The 18005-nt window shown below is 42.1% G+C and overlaps 1 protein-coding gene across 2 annotated transcripts in view; it reads left to right on the top strand.

Annotated features, from left to right (window-relative positions):
* The window catches only part of SRSF4 (serine and arginine rich splicing factor 4), a 26261-nt gene extending 9517 nt beyond the window's left edge, over window positions 1-16744 (top strand). Inside the window, exons 2-6 of one of the 2 annotated variants that reach the window (XM_007461827.1) lie at window positions 6827-6969; window positions 7859-7971; window positions 10927-11141; window positions 14919-15008; window positions 15265-16744. In XM_007461827.1, coding sequence (XP_007461889.1) covers window positions 6827-6969; window positions 7859-7971; window positions 10927-11141; window positions 14919-15008; window positions 15265-16078 — 1375 coding nt within the window. In that variant the 3' untranslated portion in view covers window positions 16079-16744. The remainder of the gene's footprint in view (window positions 1-6826; window positions 6970-7858; window positions 7972-10926; window positions 11142-14918; window positions 15009-15264) is intronic. The other variant, XM_007461828.1, reaches the window with a different exon arrangement.
* The last annotated feature ends 1261 nt before the right edge of the window (window positions 16745-18005 follow it).

The raw sequence follows: 18005 nt of genomic DNA, 5'->3' as shown, positions 1-18005 counted from the left end.
AAAGGGGAAAGAGTCCTGGTGGGCTAGAGTAGCCATGTTAATAGTGGTTTGGAGTTAAATCAGATCATAGATGGCTGTCATCTGCAAAGTTTTTTTCGGGTCCCTGCCATAATCTTTGTATAATTGGAAGTCTGTAAACTTTATAGCATTCTTTGATTTCTCATCCATTTTTTTCCCCACACCATTCATGCTTATATTTTTTGGTCCCGGTCACCATTCCTTACAAAACTAATTAAATGCATTCTTAAATACATAATACTGTCAATATCCATTCACATCTACCACCTCTAGGCCCAACCTTCCATCATCTCTATGCTGGTCTAATTTTTGCTGAGCCTTAAAACCAAAGACAGATTCCAGGGGTTAATATGGGGCCTCCAGAATGGGGATTGCACAGAATAATCTTATTTTTCCTCTATTCTTCTAGTCTGTTATGTTCTGAACCCACACATGTTTTCGGAAGGACCAGATGGCTGACACTGGCTAATGGGAACCAAAAGACGAGTGAAAGTAACCTGGTTGTCACATACTCCAAGCTTAGGGGTGCTTCACCTGCCCCAAGATCAATTTCTTTTTTCCTCTGGAGAATTGACCCAGCTGTATCAAAAAACGTTAATACAGCCTGGCTTATCTAAAGTTAGATTATCAAGTCAAGCAGCAGCATTTGTTGAATTTCAAAGGATTGTGCTCAGGACTGTGGGAGAAAAGAAACAGCTGCCTTTACAAAGGCACTGTGACCTTGTGGTTAAGAGCTTGGGTTTTGGAGTCAGATGGACCTGGGTTCTAATCCAGCTATACCGCTTAGGAGCTCCTTGACTACAAGCCAGTTGCTTAGCCTCTCCCAGTCTCAATTTTCTCATTGTAAAATGGGAGTAATAGTAGTAGTAGTAGTAGTAGTAGTGCATTCTTCACATATGATATGAGGAATGAATGAAATATTATAGATGAATTATTTACTGTGTGCCAGGCACTGTTCTAAATATTAGCCTTTGTTAATATTAAAGAGCTCATAATCAAATGAGAGGATAAGCACAAAGGAAAAAGAACAAGGCTTGAAAGGTCACCAAAACATTATCATGTAAAACATAAAATTGAATAGAAGTGCTAATGCTAAAGACAGTGCTAAAATGCTTAGAGTCCGGCAAGTTTCTGAGACTTCATGAAAGAGAATTCTCAAGTCTATGGAAGACGGTTGCTGTGATTCACCTTGCGTAATCAAGGCATTCCAGGTTTAGAGAATGGCATCAACAAAGATCTTTAGGAGTCAGTATAGACCTCTGAGCAAAAGAATGATAAAGCAGCTGACTTTCCCCACTACATTTAGAGACAAGTTGACAAAGTAAAAATAGCCATATTCTTGAACGAAGGAAGGTGATCAAACAGGAAGAGACCGCCCTGGGGGCCCAGCAGAAAGAGCAGGTTGTAAAACTAGGCAGTGCACTAAGTGGGCAACCAGAGAAGAACAGCCAAAGGCAATGACAGTGTTTTTAGGAGTGAATCAGGTGGTCAGGGGACCAAGAAGAGAGGAATCATGAGGTAGGTTTTCTTCTTTGAAGGTGGGGAAAGATCAAGTGCAGACTGAGCTGTGGCCAACGTTTGCAGACCAGGAATCCACACTAGCTCTAAGCAGAGAGCTCTTGGTGTGCGGGAACTGCCAGTTTGCCGACGTGAAAAGAGCCCCAGACTGGGTACTGGTGAGCCCTGAAGTCGCACCCCAGCTCTGCCACTCAGTGAGCACGGGTAAGTCATCCACCTTCCACGGGTGGCCGTGATGGCCCTCCCTCCTCTGAGGCTAAAGAGAGGGAGGCCGGAATGCCCAGAGCAGCCTCCTTCCTGTCTCAGGATAAAAAGGATCTCAGGAACCCACTTCGTGTGGTAGGAGCTCCTAGTGGTGGGTTATAAACAACCCTCGGTTACTGGGATAGTCAAATTGCAACCATAATCCGTGACTCAGAGCAGTGAATGTGACATTGGTAAATTCTACTTTGAGGGCCTGACCACTGCTTCCCTGGAATTTTGCAGACCTTTGGAATTGGGGGCACTTACATGGTTGTCACTCCCAAGCTTTCTCTGAGTTGGCCTCACCTGAGCACTAGAGAGTTGGTTGCAGAAGTGTCTTTCTGCAGTTTTCCAAGCACTTTATGCAAAGAGTGAGAACTTCCGTTTTTTATTACTATCCTGTTAGTGTGCCCTAACCTTTTTCACCTCATAACACAAGCTGGCTGAAGCATAGGATCAACACTGAGTGCTTTGAAAGAGAGCTGTTTGATTCCTGTTCACTGAATGCCGTTTCTTTCAGGGTAGATTTAAGGGCTCTGCCCTTAAAGTACATTGCTGTTGACCCTAGTTTCAGGGTTCAAGCCACCCCATGGGTTAACTTCAACAGATGAAAATTTTTCCTTGGCTACAGCAACATCCCTAATCCTGACCAGCCATGGAGAGGTTCGGTTCTTGCAAGGAAAATGAGTGAATGTGGGAATGGCTCACCACATTGGGAAAACAAAACTCACATCCTGCTGATGGTTGGCTGAGGACTGTCATGTCCACATACAAAGAAAAGCATGTGGCACAGTTTTAGGACAAAGGTGAGCAGAGATCCACCGTGGAAAGGGGCAAATTTTTCTTATAGAGAGAACATCCAAGGCGTGCCCGGCGGTAAGCAGTACTGGCGGGTGACAGCAGGCACACGCATGGAGGCTTGCTTTCCCTCGCTCCTCGTCCCCACGCCCCGTCAGTCAGCTGGTGGTGCGCACCCCCTTAGTCATGCCCTGTTCAGTGAAGAGTTTGGAAGACGGAGATGGCCCTAAGCCGTTTCTGGAGGGGTGAGATAGACTCCCCAGCCTCTTTAGTAGGACATACAGCGTGGTATTTGGGACCATTGGTGTAGGTTATTAGATCAGGGGAAGACTATTCAGCAGCAACACAACCTCAGGTGGTAATTTTTCTTGGGTGAAAAAGTGTGATTAAGATTTTGAAAATTGAACTCTTGGAGTACTTTAGTTTTAAAAACATGTCATTCCAGTTCTAGAATTTCAGAGTTCTGACTGATAGTCTGAGCAGTACACAGCTGTTGAATGAGGAAGACCAGCACATTGGCAGTGGTATAAGAATGGACTAAAGTTTAGAACAGCCCACGTAATTCAATGTGGCTTTTGTTTGTGGTATCCAGAATACCTATCTATAGTTGGTAAGAATCATGGTGCCCACTTTTCTTAGAAAATGGCAGTAATTCCTCGGCCATCATTTTTTGACTAAATTTGTTGGGATTAAATGTGATCTAGAGGAAAAGAGTGGGAAAAGGCAATAGCAGAGAAACATTGAAGAAAGGAGTTTTTCTTTTAATTGAAAAAATTTACATTTAATAGTTAGGCCATGCTTTTTGTTATTTCACATAGGTGTAGAGAGAAAGGTCGAAAAATACAACATCTGGGAGTCAAGCCAGAGGAGGCATATTGGTGGGGTTTTGGTTTGGTTTGGTTTTTATCAGTCCCTACCTTAGAGGGATTTTTTAATTTGTCGTAGATTCATTCTCCTGAATTCCTTCATCATCTTCATTCTCATACTAGAATTACTGAAAGATGGTTGTTTTTAATAGAGAAGAGGAGGGGTGTCTGCAGCTAGAATTGAGAAATTTATCTGCTGGGTTATGTTTGTAAGGCTTATCTACAGGTCACACCAGAGATATGTCTACATAAATACACACATGCCGACACATAGTGTGTGCACACATGAATGCGTGTATTTTATATCCCTCCTTTGACAAATGATTCAAAAGGAGAGTACTTTTTGGGAGAGGAGATTAAAGCACAAAGGGATGTTAAGATCGATTTAGAAAGATTCTCCCATGTTACCAGGAAGAGCTTTGCTTTCTTAAAGGCAGTAGAATTTAATTCAGAGACAGTTAAACTATTTAAATAAAACTAAAATTTCATCCCACTGTTAAGCCAGAGGAAGACTAATTTTCATTTTAACTGTCATACTTTTGATGTTAGGAGAAACCTCAGAGATACGTAGTATAGCTCCCTCATTTCACGGATAAACTAGGATCCAGAGAAATAAAATGATTTAAATGTGCTTTTCAGAGTTGGTTTATTGCAGAACCAGGACTAGAACCCTCCTGCTGCTCCAGTCTTAGGTAGAGTTCTGGAGTCATGCCACAGGCTTTGAATGTCAGCTTTGCTGTTTTATTATGCACATTGTTTAATGTGATGTGCCTGTTTCCTCATCTGTAAAACAGATAACAGTACCTGGCTCTTGGGTATTGTGATTATTAAATAAGATAACATTGTTTAGTACATAGAGATTACTTAGTAAATATTAAGTACCATTTTATTGTTGCTATCTAGTCTTCCTGCCTTAATTGAGGAACCCATTCACTCCACTTACTATTACTCCAGTTACTTACCGAGTGAAGTAATTCTTGCAGTAAAACTGATCTAAATAAACAGTGATGTGGTAGAAGCAACCACACACTGATCTGGTCTTTACTTTGCTCTCAGAACAGGAATCCTATCAGGTATGGTTTATGGTGCAGGAGTATATTTGGTTTAGTCTTCCAGGCCCACCCAGCATGTCAGTGACAGAGAGAAGTAACAGTCAAGTTCCTGATTTAATCCTTGGACTGGACTTTGACACTAAAATGTTCCAAATAGATTTTGTGGCTTTTCACAGAGTAGTAGCCAAGATTTTTCTGTGAAATAAATTTGATCTTAAGTCAGCTGTTTTAATAAGTTACTAGGATATCCCCAAAATGTGGCTAAGTAACTTGCTTGTTGAAGAAAATGGGGTGTTCTGTGACTTCTTTATTTAATCCTCGGGAGTCAGCATTGTCCTTATGACATCACATCAGATGAGTTAGGGGCATTGAATGGTGCCAAGCCAGTGTGAACTCTTAGAGGGGCGTGGAGGCCATTTTATCATGCCCGTGTTGGATGTTTTCTCTCATCCCTCTATACTTGGCATCTGGGCAAGTGGACAAAGCAGACCTGTAACCAATCTTGACAACTAAATTAAGGAAGGTACTCTTGGGGGCAGAAGGTATTTTATGATCTATTTAGGAATAAACCAAAGCAGAAAGTAGTTAGATTTGATTTTTTTATTAGCTCTTTTTTATTTATTTTGTCTTTAAAAATGATAGTATAGCTTTCCTGATGACTCACTCTATTTAGGAAAGAAAAAAGTAGCTGCAATATATTTTATCTATTAAAGATTTTTAATGATCATAAAGCACTTTTTAACATAGGAAGGTATTGATTTGGAGAGGCTTTACTTTGCCAAATATGACAATCATGGTCAAAATCATTCCTATTACGCTGCTCGGCAATTCCAGCTTATGGAAGTGTGAAACCATGTTTTAAAGATTTCATAACCCATAAGTTGAGCCAGGTGTCTTCTGAATTGTGTTATTGCAGAACATTTCCCATTAAACACTGGGTGTTTCTGTGTTACTTTTCTTTAATGGAGTTGAGATTCAGTGCCTCTTAAAGTTTGAATGCCACTCATAGACATTTCAGCATAAAGAACCCTCCAGAGTTTTTAGCTGTACATTGTCACCTTGAGAGACTCTTGTTTGATAGAAACTCTTTAATCTTTAGTAAAGGAGGAATTCCTCAATTCTGAGTTCTCTCACTTAACATGTTGCTGAGTACAGCATTACATGCTAAAGAAACTGGAATAATTTTGGTCAGGCTGGATAAACTTCTGGCAAGTCTTTTTAGTTCCAGTAGGTGTAAACCCAGAGGGAAACGGTAGTCAGTATCTGCCTATATACATAGCTCTGTTAGAGTTTAAAGATGTTGCTTGTAACTTGTATGATGAAGATGGTTTTGGTTTTTACGTATAGGCAGTGCTCACAAAGCTAGACTTTTCACAGCCACATCAGAGCAAACTAAAATTTCTTGATAACAGTTGATAGGGCATTTGTTTAACCTTGCTTATAAATATCTTGCTTATAAATATCTTAAAAATTTTGCCTTTTAGTTTTATAAGTTGTACTCTTCAGCAGGCATTAATAGGATTGGGGTAGGGGGTTGTTTTCTTTTGGATATATGTTAAACCACCAAACCTGTTTGCTGGGAAATTCCTAGCACTACTGTGTAAAAGAAGTTTGCACAGTTGTTTATAGATTTTAGAGAATTCCAGCCTACCTAAAACCTCATGGAAATGAATTTGGAATATCACGAGGAAGAGAATAGCTCCAGATTTTTTTCACTGGTAGTTTCTAGAATAGTTAATGCACTTGTGACTTATTTGTTTAGGTAGAGAAATGGGAACTTAAAAAAAATTTTTTTCTTTCACTGAGGAGAGTCAAGGTACTGTGATTTTTTTTTTTTTTTTTTAAACCTGGTTTGTTATTCCAAACATGATTTAACAGTTAAGACACAGTGCCTAAATGTAGGTCTAATTGTTCTCTAAGATACCACTTTGGGGCTAAAGCTAAAAAAAAAAAATGAGTTTTTATGTGACTTGAAAGAGCGAATATTCAATCTTGTAGAATTATGTATTTTAATACCTTATACCAGGCATCCCTGTGGAGGTCTTTGCAGTTGCCACCAGCTACTTGGGGAACAGAAGACGTGGTCTCTGTATATTTAGCCAGCCTCCTATTAGAAAGACAGGAGTCAGCCTTCAAAAGTCTCCCTGCCCTCTTGCAGTGCCTGTGGGCACAAAGCTGAGTGGTTTCTGCTAAAGGGAAGAGAAAGCTGATCCATAGTTTGCAAAACCCACCTAACCTTTGCTAAGCATGAACCTCATTGCTTTCTCTTTAATGTTAGTGAAGCTGGGTGTCAGAAGGGTGCCAACCAGGATTTTGTTTGCTTTCTTCTAGATATGGGTTTGTGGAGTTTGATGATCTGCGAGATGCAGATGATGCTGTTTATGAACTGAATGGCAAAGACCTTTGTGGTGAGCGAGTAATTGTTGAGCATGCCCGCGGCCCGCGACGAGATGGCAGTTACGGTTCTGGACGCAGTAAGCATTTAAAGGGCATTTGTATCAGTGACATGCCTCCATTATTAAATGTGAATTTTTAAAGTAATTAATTAATTAAAGTTACATTGAAATGTATTGATATTTAACCATTTGTTTTATAAATTTATGTATCCTTTTAAATGTAAAATTGCAAATAAACATCTTTAATAATGTTTAATTGTAATTAAATTAATGACATAAATTTCTTGTTTTAATACTTTATAATTATGTTTAATGATGTGTGTTTGTGTTGTTTTTTTTCTCTGTAATGCAATTGTTTAACATAGATTTAACAAAGACCTCAATGTTTTAATTAAAAGAATCCTTTGAGGCTAAGATGACTGCCTGTTCCATTTGCTGACCTTGGGTTACCTTTCCATGCGTGGCTCTTTGAACCATTGTGGCCCTTGGCTGACCAAAAACAGGAAGCCATGTGACGACCGCAACCTTTCCCCATTAGACCTGGGTGGTGAGGATCCCAAGGGTTAGACACAGATGAGATTAAACTGAAATAGGTGCCTGAAAATCTTTTTTTCGTATAAAATGTTCACAAAAACTTTAATCACTGTGAGTAACACCAGTAACTGATTTAGTAATTTGGTTAGTTATTTCTAAATTGTTAAATTGTTGATAGTTTTTAATTTATGCATGTTAATTTTAAATATAAATATTAATGAATATACATACTTACAACTTTGTAAATTAAATTAAATTTTCATGTTAGCTGATTGCTCTTTTTAAAATCTAGATTAGAATTAAGGGTGGGGGTAGAGTTAAAATATATACTCTTTGGGGTGGGGGTAGATGGTATATTTAAGGGGAATATGTGCTGTATCATTTTTTCTTTTTCCTCCACTGAAGTAATCTCATCTATTTGAACCTTCCAAAGGTGGATATGGTTATAGAAGAAGTGGCCGAGATAAATATGGCCCTCCTACCCGCACAGAATACAGACTTATTGTGGAGAATTTGTCAAGTCGGTGCAGCTGGCAAGACCTAAAGGTTTGGGCCCTGTTAACCTTCTGGGTTACAGTTGGGCAGGAGTTAAAGTTGAGTTAAGGAAAGAGGTTATTTTACGCAGGCCCAGGCACACAGAGAAAACTTCCCCAAAGCATTTGGAGATTTTCCAATTAAAGTTTCCATAGGAACACAAAAGACACTGGAATCTCACTGCTACTGTATATTATGGGGCCAGCATGCTAAGGACAACCTATGTTATGTGAAATTTTCCTCTGTAGAGAATGTTACAGAGAGATAACAATGTAGTTTCTCCCTAATAAAAGAAAAAACTGCAGCCAGCAGTTTCCTGCAGTATTAGTTGTAATATGCAAGTTTGTGTCAGCTTTCATTGTAGAGCCTCATTGGTGAAAATGACTCTCTGACCCATGTTCTTTTCTAAGATTTGTTTTTCATTGAATATTTGTTCTGAAAGAGTTTTAATGTCAAGAAGTACAGTCCAGTGGTGTACTGGCCACGTAGTGTACTGATCACAGCTCATTTTTTGAAAATGGTGTTGGTTTTTAATCTCAAAAGGGAAAAAACCTTACTGAGCGTACCTTAACCTGGGTGGTCTTAGGAGGGCAAATGTAAAGGTTGCTCAGAGTTTCCTATCTCACTTCTCATTTTTAGTCCATCATTAAACAAGTCATCTCTAGCAAAATGAGTGAGTATGTTTAGGTTCAGCAAAAAAGTAGTAACTTATCAAAGCACTTTTACATCTTCTTTTTTCTTTTTTTTTACATCTTTATTGGAGTATAATTGCTTTACAATGGTATGTTTCTGCTTTATAACAAAGTAAATCTTTTTTCTTTTTTTAATGTGCTCTCAATAGTCTTTAGCGAACAAAGATCCAGAAAACGTTAATTCGCACAGTTGGTCTTAGCAGAAGAGCTGAGACTAAAACATATGCTGGTATTTTTTCTAGTACACTGTGTTGGTTGTCAGTATTACAGCAGGCCCTTACTGAGTGTCTGCCAACAAGACTGTCCTCTCTGAAGGAATGACTCCAGTATTCTGAGAGTTAAGGATTGAACATTATGGGTAGAAACTAGAAAGGCTTTCAAACTTGGGGTTAAAATGGAGCCTAGCCAACGTCCTCAGTTGGTTTCATACTTCTGTGTGTTCGGCAGTTTCCCTCTCAGCAAAGGAGAGTAGTCGAGCCAATTTCCTAGGAAGTCAAGGGCCTTCAGAGCAGGACTTTGGAGCTCACCTGCCTGGACGGAATCCCAGCTCTGCCACTTATCAGTTATTTTACTTCAGCAACTTACTTTGCTCTTGCACTTCATATTCCTCAACTATAAAATGGGGAAAATATTCATTTCTACTCAGAGTTATTGTGAGAAATGAATGCATTTTTATATAAAAAGCCTAGAATGGTTCCAGGCACAAATGCTAGCTATTAATCACGGAAATGCAAAAATAAAACTAATGTAAGGTGGTGTATTGTTAGTTTTGAAAAATGTATAAATTCATAATACCCAGTGGTGGTGTTGAGTTGAAATTTATAGAGTAGTGGCATTGAGAATTGGTCATTTTACCCACGGTGCAGGTGGTGCTAAGAATTTAGGTCCTAAAGTCTGGCTGCTTATGTTCAGACCCCAGCTCCTTCACTTACTACCTGAACGACCTTGAGCAGTTTGCTTAATATCTCTTGTATTTCACTTCCCTGTAAAATAGGGATAATGATTGTATCTACCTCATGTGGCTGTAAATAGGACTAAGTTAATTAAATCCTACCTATCATCCAGTGAACATTCAATATGTTAGCAGCTATTATTATTAATTTGGAAGTATGGCAATATATCAACTTGCCCGGGACAGTCCCAGGTGTGGCATAACTTAATAGCATCTTACTTTACTCTTAGATGTATCCCAGTTTGGATGATAAATTATATGGGCTCCCTGCCTTTTTCCCAGAGCCCCCATTCCTGCAAATAATTCAGCTGAAGTAAAGAAATTTTTGCATGAAGACGGTCATTGCTAGATTATGAATAATGGCCAAGGACTATATATAAAAGCCAGAAGTCCCAGCAATTGGGAAATCCTCAGAAAAAGTATTGGACACACTAATTATGAAGAATGTAATGTATGTTAAGACATGTAAACATTTTATGATGCAGTGAGTAGAGGAATAGTATCAAATGGCATATAGTCAGTGTTTGTAACTTTGCAAAATAGGGAGAGGAAAGCAATAACAAAAATGAACTGCTATTGAATATTCATGTATTCATTCCACAAATGTTTATTATTGAGTATATATTATATATAAACAAACATGGGGAAATTGGCCACAAGACCCCAGATTTCATTTTCTTTTTAAACACTAATCACATCTTCTCTTATTTATATATCACTTCAGTATTTATCTGTCATGTTAGTTGTATTCTCTCATTGGGTTATATTAAGTCCTCAAAGAGAATGAGGAAAGAGGCTTACAATAGTGAAGGGACATGGGTGGTCAATCCACTTCAAAGCCAGAGCTGGAAAATATTGTTCTGTTGTCTTTTTGTCTTTCATAATCCATTTTTGAATTTGTTTACCTTTTACCTTAGATGTTTATCCACAGCTATACATGTTTTCAATAAGAATTTATGATGAAATGCAAAAGACCTGCGTTAAATGTAGTAACTTGAGCTTCTAAAGCTTCTGTAGACAAAGAACTTGCCGCTATAAAATTTGGGAAACGTTAGTTAACTAAAAAATTTTATATTCAAACAAAACTATTTAAAGAAACAGTTAAATCATTTATTTATTATCTCAACTACCCACCTAATGCCCATCACTTCAGAGAACCTCAGTAAATGGTCGGTGTGTAGTAGGAAATACTTACGAGTCGACTTCATTCTGAGGAAAGCTAGCATTTCTTCCTAAAGGAAAGGGAAAACTTTCATTATGATGATTGTTAGATATTTTCACAAAATGTGTCTTAACCTATTGGGGGATTTTGTTTTTCTTCAGGATTATATGCGTCAGGCAGGAGAAGTGACCTATGCAGATGCTCACAAGGGACGCAAAAATGAAGGGGTGATTGAATTTGTATCTTACTCTGATATGAAAAGAGCTTTGGAAAAGTTAGATGGAACTGAAGTCAATGGCAGAAAAATCAGATTAGTTGAAGACAAGCCTGGTTCTAGACGACGCCGGTCCTACTCCAGGAGCCGGAGTCACTCAAGGTACTACTGATGTGTTGGCGCTTGCTGTAAATTCATTAATGAGCACATAGATAATCCATTTTCATTCTTCTGTTGAAGTCTCAGTACCATGGTTCCGTCTGGTCCAGTTACTCAGAACTTTGAACTGAACATTTATTTGTAAAACTCTTGAACTCTTTTGTCATGAGTCCAAACAGAAGTAAAGTCCTTTCTCTGACGCAGGTATCAGTGACCTTCTCTCACATTTCTTCTCGGGTCCCCTAAATCATACCATTACTGGGGGTGAACATGACAGCTCACCCCTTGTTACTCTCCCAGATACTCCAGCTACTCAGGAGTGGAGACTTTGTCTTATTTGGTGGCTGTTTTGCAGATGTGCCAGGCATTTGTGAACAAGACACACATGCTCCGTACCCTCATGAAACTCAATCTAGTGGAGAAGACAGGCATTGAGCAAATAATTACCATTGTGATAAGTATGTCAAAGGGAAAGTACGCGGCCCAGCTCGTCCAGAGAGCTGGCAGAGGCTTCCCTAAGGACATGTCATAGAAGCTGAGATCTAAAGGATGAGTTGGACATGGTGGGCAGAGAGGGGGGATAGTGCCTTTTTAGCAGAGAGAGCAGCGTATTTTGAAGGCCGTGTTGTGGGGAAGGAGGAAGCAGAGGAGCGTGGCTTGAGATGAGGCAGAGAAGAGCGAGATCCTGCTGAGCCACAGGCCAGGTTAAGGGTTTAAGAGTAGTGGGAAGTCATTAGTCTAAGCTTTTCAGGTTTTGTTGTTTTGTTGTTGAACTCTTTATTATGGAAAACAATACATAAAGCATTGGAGAAAATATGAACCTTGAGTTCCCTTACACTTATCACCCATCCAGCTTCAGTATCTTTTATTTTGCCAGTCTTGTTTCATCACCCCCGCCTGCTTCATTGTTTGAAGGCAAATCTAGACATCCTGTCATTCTGCCTATAAAGGGGGTATCTCTAAACTTTTATTTTATAAATTAATTAATTTATTTTATAAATTGATTGATTTTTGGCTGCATTGGGTCTTCGTTGCTGTGCCTGGGCTTTCTTTAGTTGTATCATACAGGGGTTACTCTTCATTGCGGTGCACGGGCTTCTCATTTCGGTGGCTTCTCCTGTTGCGGAGCACGGGCTCTAGGCGCATGGCCTTCAGTAGTTGAAGCATGCGGGCTCAGTAGTTGTGGCTCGTGGGCTCTAGAGCACGGGCTCAGTAGTTGTGGTACACAGGCTTAGTTGCTTCACGGCATGTGGGATCTTCCCAGACCAGGGCTCGAACCTGTGTTCCCTGCATTGGCAGGTGGATTCTTAACCACTGCGCCACCAAGGAAGCCCTAACCTTTTAAATAAAATCATGAGGCCATACCACAGCAACACATCTGTATTCAACTTTCCCCAATTGCCTCAAATATGTATGTATTTTTGTAGTTGGTTTGTTCATATTAGAATCCCAACTAGGTGTACACATTGCAATCAGATGACATGTGTCTTAATTCTCCTTTTAATCATGGCTGCATCCTCCTTCACCCTCTTTATTTTCCATCCATTTAGTTGTGGAAGAAACGGTTTTCTGTTTTGAAATTTTTTCCATAGTTGAGATTTTGCAGATTGTGCTCTTCTGGTGATGTTTAACACATCCCTTTATCTTGTCCCTCATATTTCCTATAAAGTCATAGTTAGGTCTTGCGGGCATTTAGAGTAAGGCCAGTATTTTAGCAGGTGCTTTGTACTTCCTGTTGCAGCACTTGTGTGGTGTCTGGATGTCCCACTTTGAATGATGATAACATGCATCCATGTGAGCCGTCCATTATACAGTTCTGCACCAGCATTCCGCCTAATAGTGGAATTATTAACATCTGCTGATAATCATTACCTCCAGCCATTCAGCTGTGCTTGTAACATTCTGACTGTCTAGTTTTCTGTTCTTTGTGCATTTAAAGGCTGTAGTTCTATGAAGGATGATTTCCCTCTTCCACCCTTTTGCTACCACCCTAAAATAAATTTTTTATAAGAAATGGAAAATAAAAGTTGATACCTTTATTTACCAATTTCCAGTATATTGAATGTGCCCAGCAACACCCAAAGGTGGTGGTGAGGTTGCTTGTTTAGTATTATTTTGAATGAATTCTTGGATCTTCGCATATTTAATGTTTGGTCCATTGCAGTCAATTTGTTTTTGCTCAGATTGTTCTGTCTTTGGTCATTGGGAGCCCTTCAGGTTGGCTTCTCTGTCTTTTGGTTTTGTTTGATTTTTGTGTGACTGTGCTTTACTAAATATTTCCCCCAATTTTTTATTGCAGCATTTTCAAACATAAAACGTTGAAAGAATAGTTCATAAACACTCATATGCTCTCCTTATAGCTTCAACAGTTACTGAAATTCTGCCTTTCTCTCTGTATATTTATAGACACCCCCTATACATAAATAAATGTAGCATTTGAAGGGAGGTTGTGGAGAGTGACATTTCACCCCCAGATGCTTCAGCATGTATCTCCAAGAATGCGGATAAGCACAATTCTGTCTTCCAACCTAAGAACATTAACAGTGATCCCGTAAAGTCATCTAGTGTCCAGGCCGTATTCAGATTTCCCCAGTTGTTCATGGCTGTCCTTAGAGCTGTGTTTTCTCCTGGCCAGGATCCATCCAGTCACGTATTGCAAGGGGTTATTGGGTCTCTTCAGTCTGAAGCAGTCCCCCGCCTCATCCCCCCACCCTACCCCATGACAGTTACTTTTCTTAGCTTTTTTTTTTTTTTAATACTGTCCCACATTCTGAATTTCTGTTTTCCTCTTTGTATTGTTGTACTTTATCCCCGAGCTTCTATAAACTAGAAGTTAGGTCTAGAGAGGTGTGATTGAGACACAGATTAAACATTCTGAGCAAGAGTTCTTTCATAGATGATAGTGCCCAGGAATCTTTGAAAGTCTCTTTGCATCATGATGAGAGGTTCCGTCTTTGCCTTTTCTGCCCTGCACCTGGAATTGGTCATTTTCCCCAAGGAGCCCTGGTTGCTTTTGGAAGGAAACGACAGGGTCCATAGTCTCGGCTTATTAGAGACTCTTTAATCTTGGAGGGTACAGTTGACCCTTGAACAAGCGGGGTTGGGGTGCCAGCCCTTCACATCCGCAGTGCCCACACCTGTGGATTCAGCTAGCCACAGATCGTGAGGTACTGTAGTGCGTATCTATTGAAAAAACCCCATGTGTTAAGTGGCCCCGGGCAGTTCAGACCCATGTTGTTCAAGAGTCAGCTGTATTTTTAAAACAGCTCTCTGGTCTCAGTTGAATAAATAAGTGAAGGGCAAAAGTGTATGCAGGAAGGCTGGTTAGGGGGCTGCTGCGGTACCAGGGAGAGTGGTGGTGGCTTGCTGGGGGGCAGCCGAGGTGGATGAACTGGAGAAGGTTGAGAGGAGATTCAGCAGTGCAGAAGAGGGTGAGGCAGAGAGGGGAGTCGAGGGTGGCTGTGGCTCCTCGTGTGAGGAACTGGTGAATAACAACAGCATCGGTGGGAATAAGGAAGGAACCCAGCAAAAAGAACAGGTCTGGGGGGCAGTGGGTTCAGGAATGGAGGCACTGCAAGTTTCAGGCAGGCCATCCAGGTGGAGTGTTTGCGGGTGACTGGATCTCTGGGCTCAGAGCAGAGGAGAGAGTTCTCTTTCAACTTTGTACCTGGACACAGCCAGGGCCATGCATATTTTTTGATAGAAAGGATGTCTGAGTTGACTCTTTTCAGCCAGCGTTTTGTCAGCAAGTATTAAAAACAAAAAAACTTTCTCCCCTAGATCTCGCTCTCGAAGCAGACATTCTCGTAAGAGCAGAAGCCGAAGCGGCAGCAGCAAAAGCAGTCATTCTAAGAGTAGATCCCGATCCAGGTAGGTCTTCCTGGTATTCACGCAGGGCCCACATGTACCGTTTCCCACTTTGGTGTTAATGGTGTTCCCAGCCTTCCCTCACCCCAGGATTCCCAGCTCTGGACTGGAGTCTCGGGGGTTCCGAAAGCAGTCCTTGGCCAGCACAAGCCAGGCTTTGTATTGTGGGGCACAGCTCCACACATAGCTTTAGTCTGTTCTTCTCATGAGCAGCCTGAAAGTACGAAGTCACATGCGGCTTCGCCCCGTGTCTCCCCAGGTCAGGCTCCCGTTCCCGGAGCAAGAGCCGCAGCCGCAGCCAGAGCCGCAGCCGCAGCAAGAAGGACAAGAGCCGGAGCCCCAGCAAGGACCAGAGCCGGAGCCGCAGCCGCAGCCCCGACAAGCGCCGCAGCAAGAGCAAGGACCAGGCCGAGGAGAAGGTCCAGAACAGCGACAGCACCGGCAAGTCCAAGAGCCGCAGCCCCAGCAGGCAGAAAAGCAAGAGCAGAAGTAGAAGCCGCAGTCAGGAGGGGGGCGCGCAGGAGAAGCGGGGCAGCGTGAGCAGGAGCAGAAGCAAGGAGAAGAGCCTGCGCAAGAGCCGCAGCCGCAGCCGCAGCAAAGGCGGCAGCCGCAGCCGCAGCCGCAGCAAGAGCAAGGACAAGAGGAAGGGGAGGAAGAGAAGCAGGGAGGAGAGCCGCAGCCGCAGCCGCAGCCGCAGCCGCAGCAAGAGCGAGAGGAGCAGAAAGCGAGGCGGCAAGCGAGACAGCAAGTCGGGCAGCAGCAAGAAGAAGAAGAAGGAAGACGCCGGCCGCTCCCAGTCCAGGTCGCGATCCCGCTCGGGCTCGAAGGAGCGGGAGCGCGCCAAGCCCGAGTCTGGCCAGAGGGAAGGCCGAGGGGAGAGTGAGGATGCTGGCGCCAATCAGGAGACCCGGTCCAGGTCGAGGTCCAATTCCAAATCAAAACCAAACCTCCCGTCAGAATCACGCTCCAGATCAAAGTCCGCGTCAAAAACCCGATCCCGGTCCAAGTCTAGATCCAGGTCTGCGTCCAGATCGCGCTCCCGGTCTAGATCTAGGTCCCACTCAAGGTCCTAACTGGCTACGGCCACAGCTGGAACTACCCGAGGAGTCTTTTGTACATGTTTGGTAGCCGTAGCACAAGTGATTGAAGTAGAACATGCGTCACTGCTGTACATTTTTAACTCCCCTAATGGTGTGTCTACAGTTGTTAAGTCTAAGCGCTTCCTCTCCGTAAAGCCTCCTGGCGTCAGGCCTTCCTGCTCGACTGAAAGCAGTCTTCTCTTTGAAAGCCCCCTTTACTCATGGCCCACAGTAGAATATCCAAAATGCCTTGGCTTTGAGGCCTGGCCTTTCCTACAGGGAGCTCAGTACCTGGATGGCTTTAAGGCTGGAATGATGACATAGGTAGGTATGGTGAGTTCAACCATTTTGCCCTTGAATTGATGCCCTTTGATGTATGCCATTTAGTGAAAGTGCTAAGTCTTAAGTTTCCTACCACTTTGGTTTCATATTTTTGGACTTAACAAAGTTGTGAATAGCACAGTCGAGGGAAATTGATACCTGCAGTAACCCATAGGAAATAAACTGTAGAGTTCCATATTCTGGTATTGTGATTATATTGTTTTATATTAAAAAAGAAAAGAAAAGAATTTTTTTTAATTTTATTTTTCCCCGTCTTGCAAAGTATAGTGACCCCTGTTTCCATTAAATTTGAATAAAGACTATTTTTGCTTGACAAAATTTCATGGTGCTTGAATTGATGTTGCATTTCCTGATCTATCTTGCTATCTTTTTCTTAGCATAAAAAGTTCATGGTATAATGGCAGTTTTGTTCCTTGAGCTCACCCATGGGTAGATAGCCAACACTTTGCCTGAAGGATTTTTCTCACCCAACAGAAAAAAGTCGAGTTTCTTAGGGGTTTATAAATCCTTCCTATCAAGACTCCTATGGCCAAGCTGATAAAGTGAATCAATTTGGCAACTCAGAGCATCACCAGATGAGCTCTTCATGAACAGAGTTCTTTCTTCTGTGGTGATTGTTGAATGTCTTGCCATGATGAATCTGAAGTGTAGGATAGCTCATCGCCTTAGAATTTGGATTAATCAAAACCAGGAAGAAAAACCATTCAGGATTACCCTTGTCCCACTCACTCTCTGCATTACTTGTCTGACCTGTCTCTCTAGGAGGTTCCAGAGATAGATAGAGTGGTTCTGATCTGGTCTCCACCGTTGAGGGACTGTAGCGAGGCATCGATCAGAGCAGGAGGGAAGCTGGAGGGCCTGTGCGACAGGCTGTGACAAGCTTGGGGGGAGAGCGAGCCCCCTTCCAGACCTGCTGCCTGTGGACGTCCTGGGGGCTGTTCCTAGATTTAAAATGCTGTCCTGTTGCCTTCTATGGACCACGCCCTGTACAACAGGCTGGGAAGACACAGTCAGTGTCTCTTGCCCTCCTGGAGTTTGTGATCTGGTTGCAAACGATAAACACCACTGGGGTGAAGTGGGCATTCAGAGAAGGGAGTTGGAACTTCACCTGGGTTTAGAGACATCTCGGAGGAGACAACACTTAGGCTGACCCTTTGGAGGTGTTGGGGTGGGAGGCCTTCCTGTTGAAAGAAACATCTGCGGAGCAAAGCCCCGGAGCTGAGAAAGCACCGGCCATGGGCGCTCAAGGAACGTGGACTTTGATAATGGGGAATGAGAAGCAAGTTTGGCCAAGTGGATCACGTTAGAGGACTTTAAATACTAGGAGGAGGAATTTGGCCCTTGAGTTACGGAGAAGATACTTGAATAGAGGATCGGGTTGTAGAGCTGTGCTGTGGAAGGTGGACTGGCGGTAAGTGATGTGAGAGATCGGATGCAGGGAGACCAGCAGTAAGTGCAGGTGCTCTGGGGCCTGAACAGAGGCAGTAACAGGAGGGAACAAAGATCAGCAGGTGACCTGGGGAAAGGAACTGTCAGAGGTGATCAAGATGGTGACACCATTCTGAGGAATGGGGAAGAT

The sequence above is a fragment of the Lipotes vexillifer genome, unplaced genomic scaffold (assembly GCF_000442215.2).
Source record: "Lipotes vexillifer unplaced genomic scaffold, Lipotes_vexillifer_v1.1 scaffold699, whole genome shotgun sequence".
NCBI lineage: Eukaryota > Metazoa > Chordata > Mammalia > Artiodactyla > Lipotidae > Lipotes > Lipotes vexillifer.
Note: the sequence above shows the minus strand (reverse complement) of the source record. Positions and strands in the feature narration are given on the sequence as shown.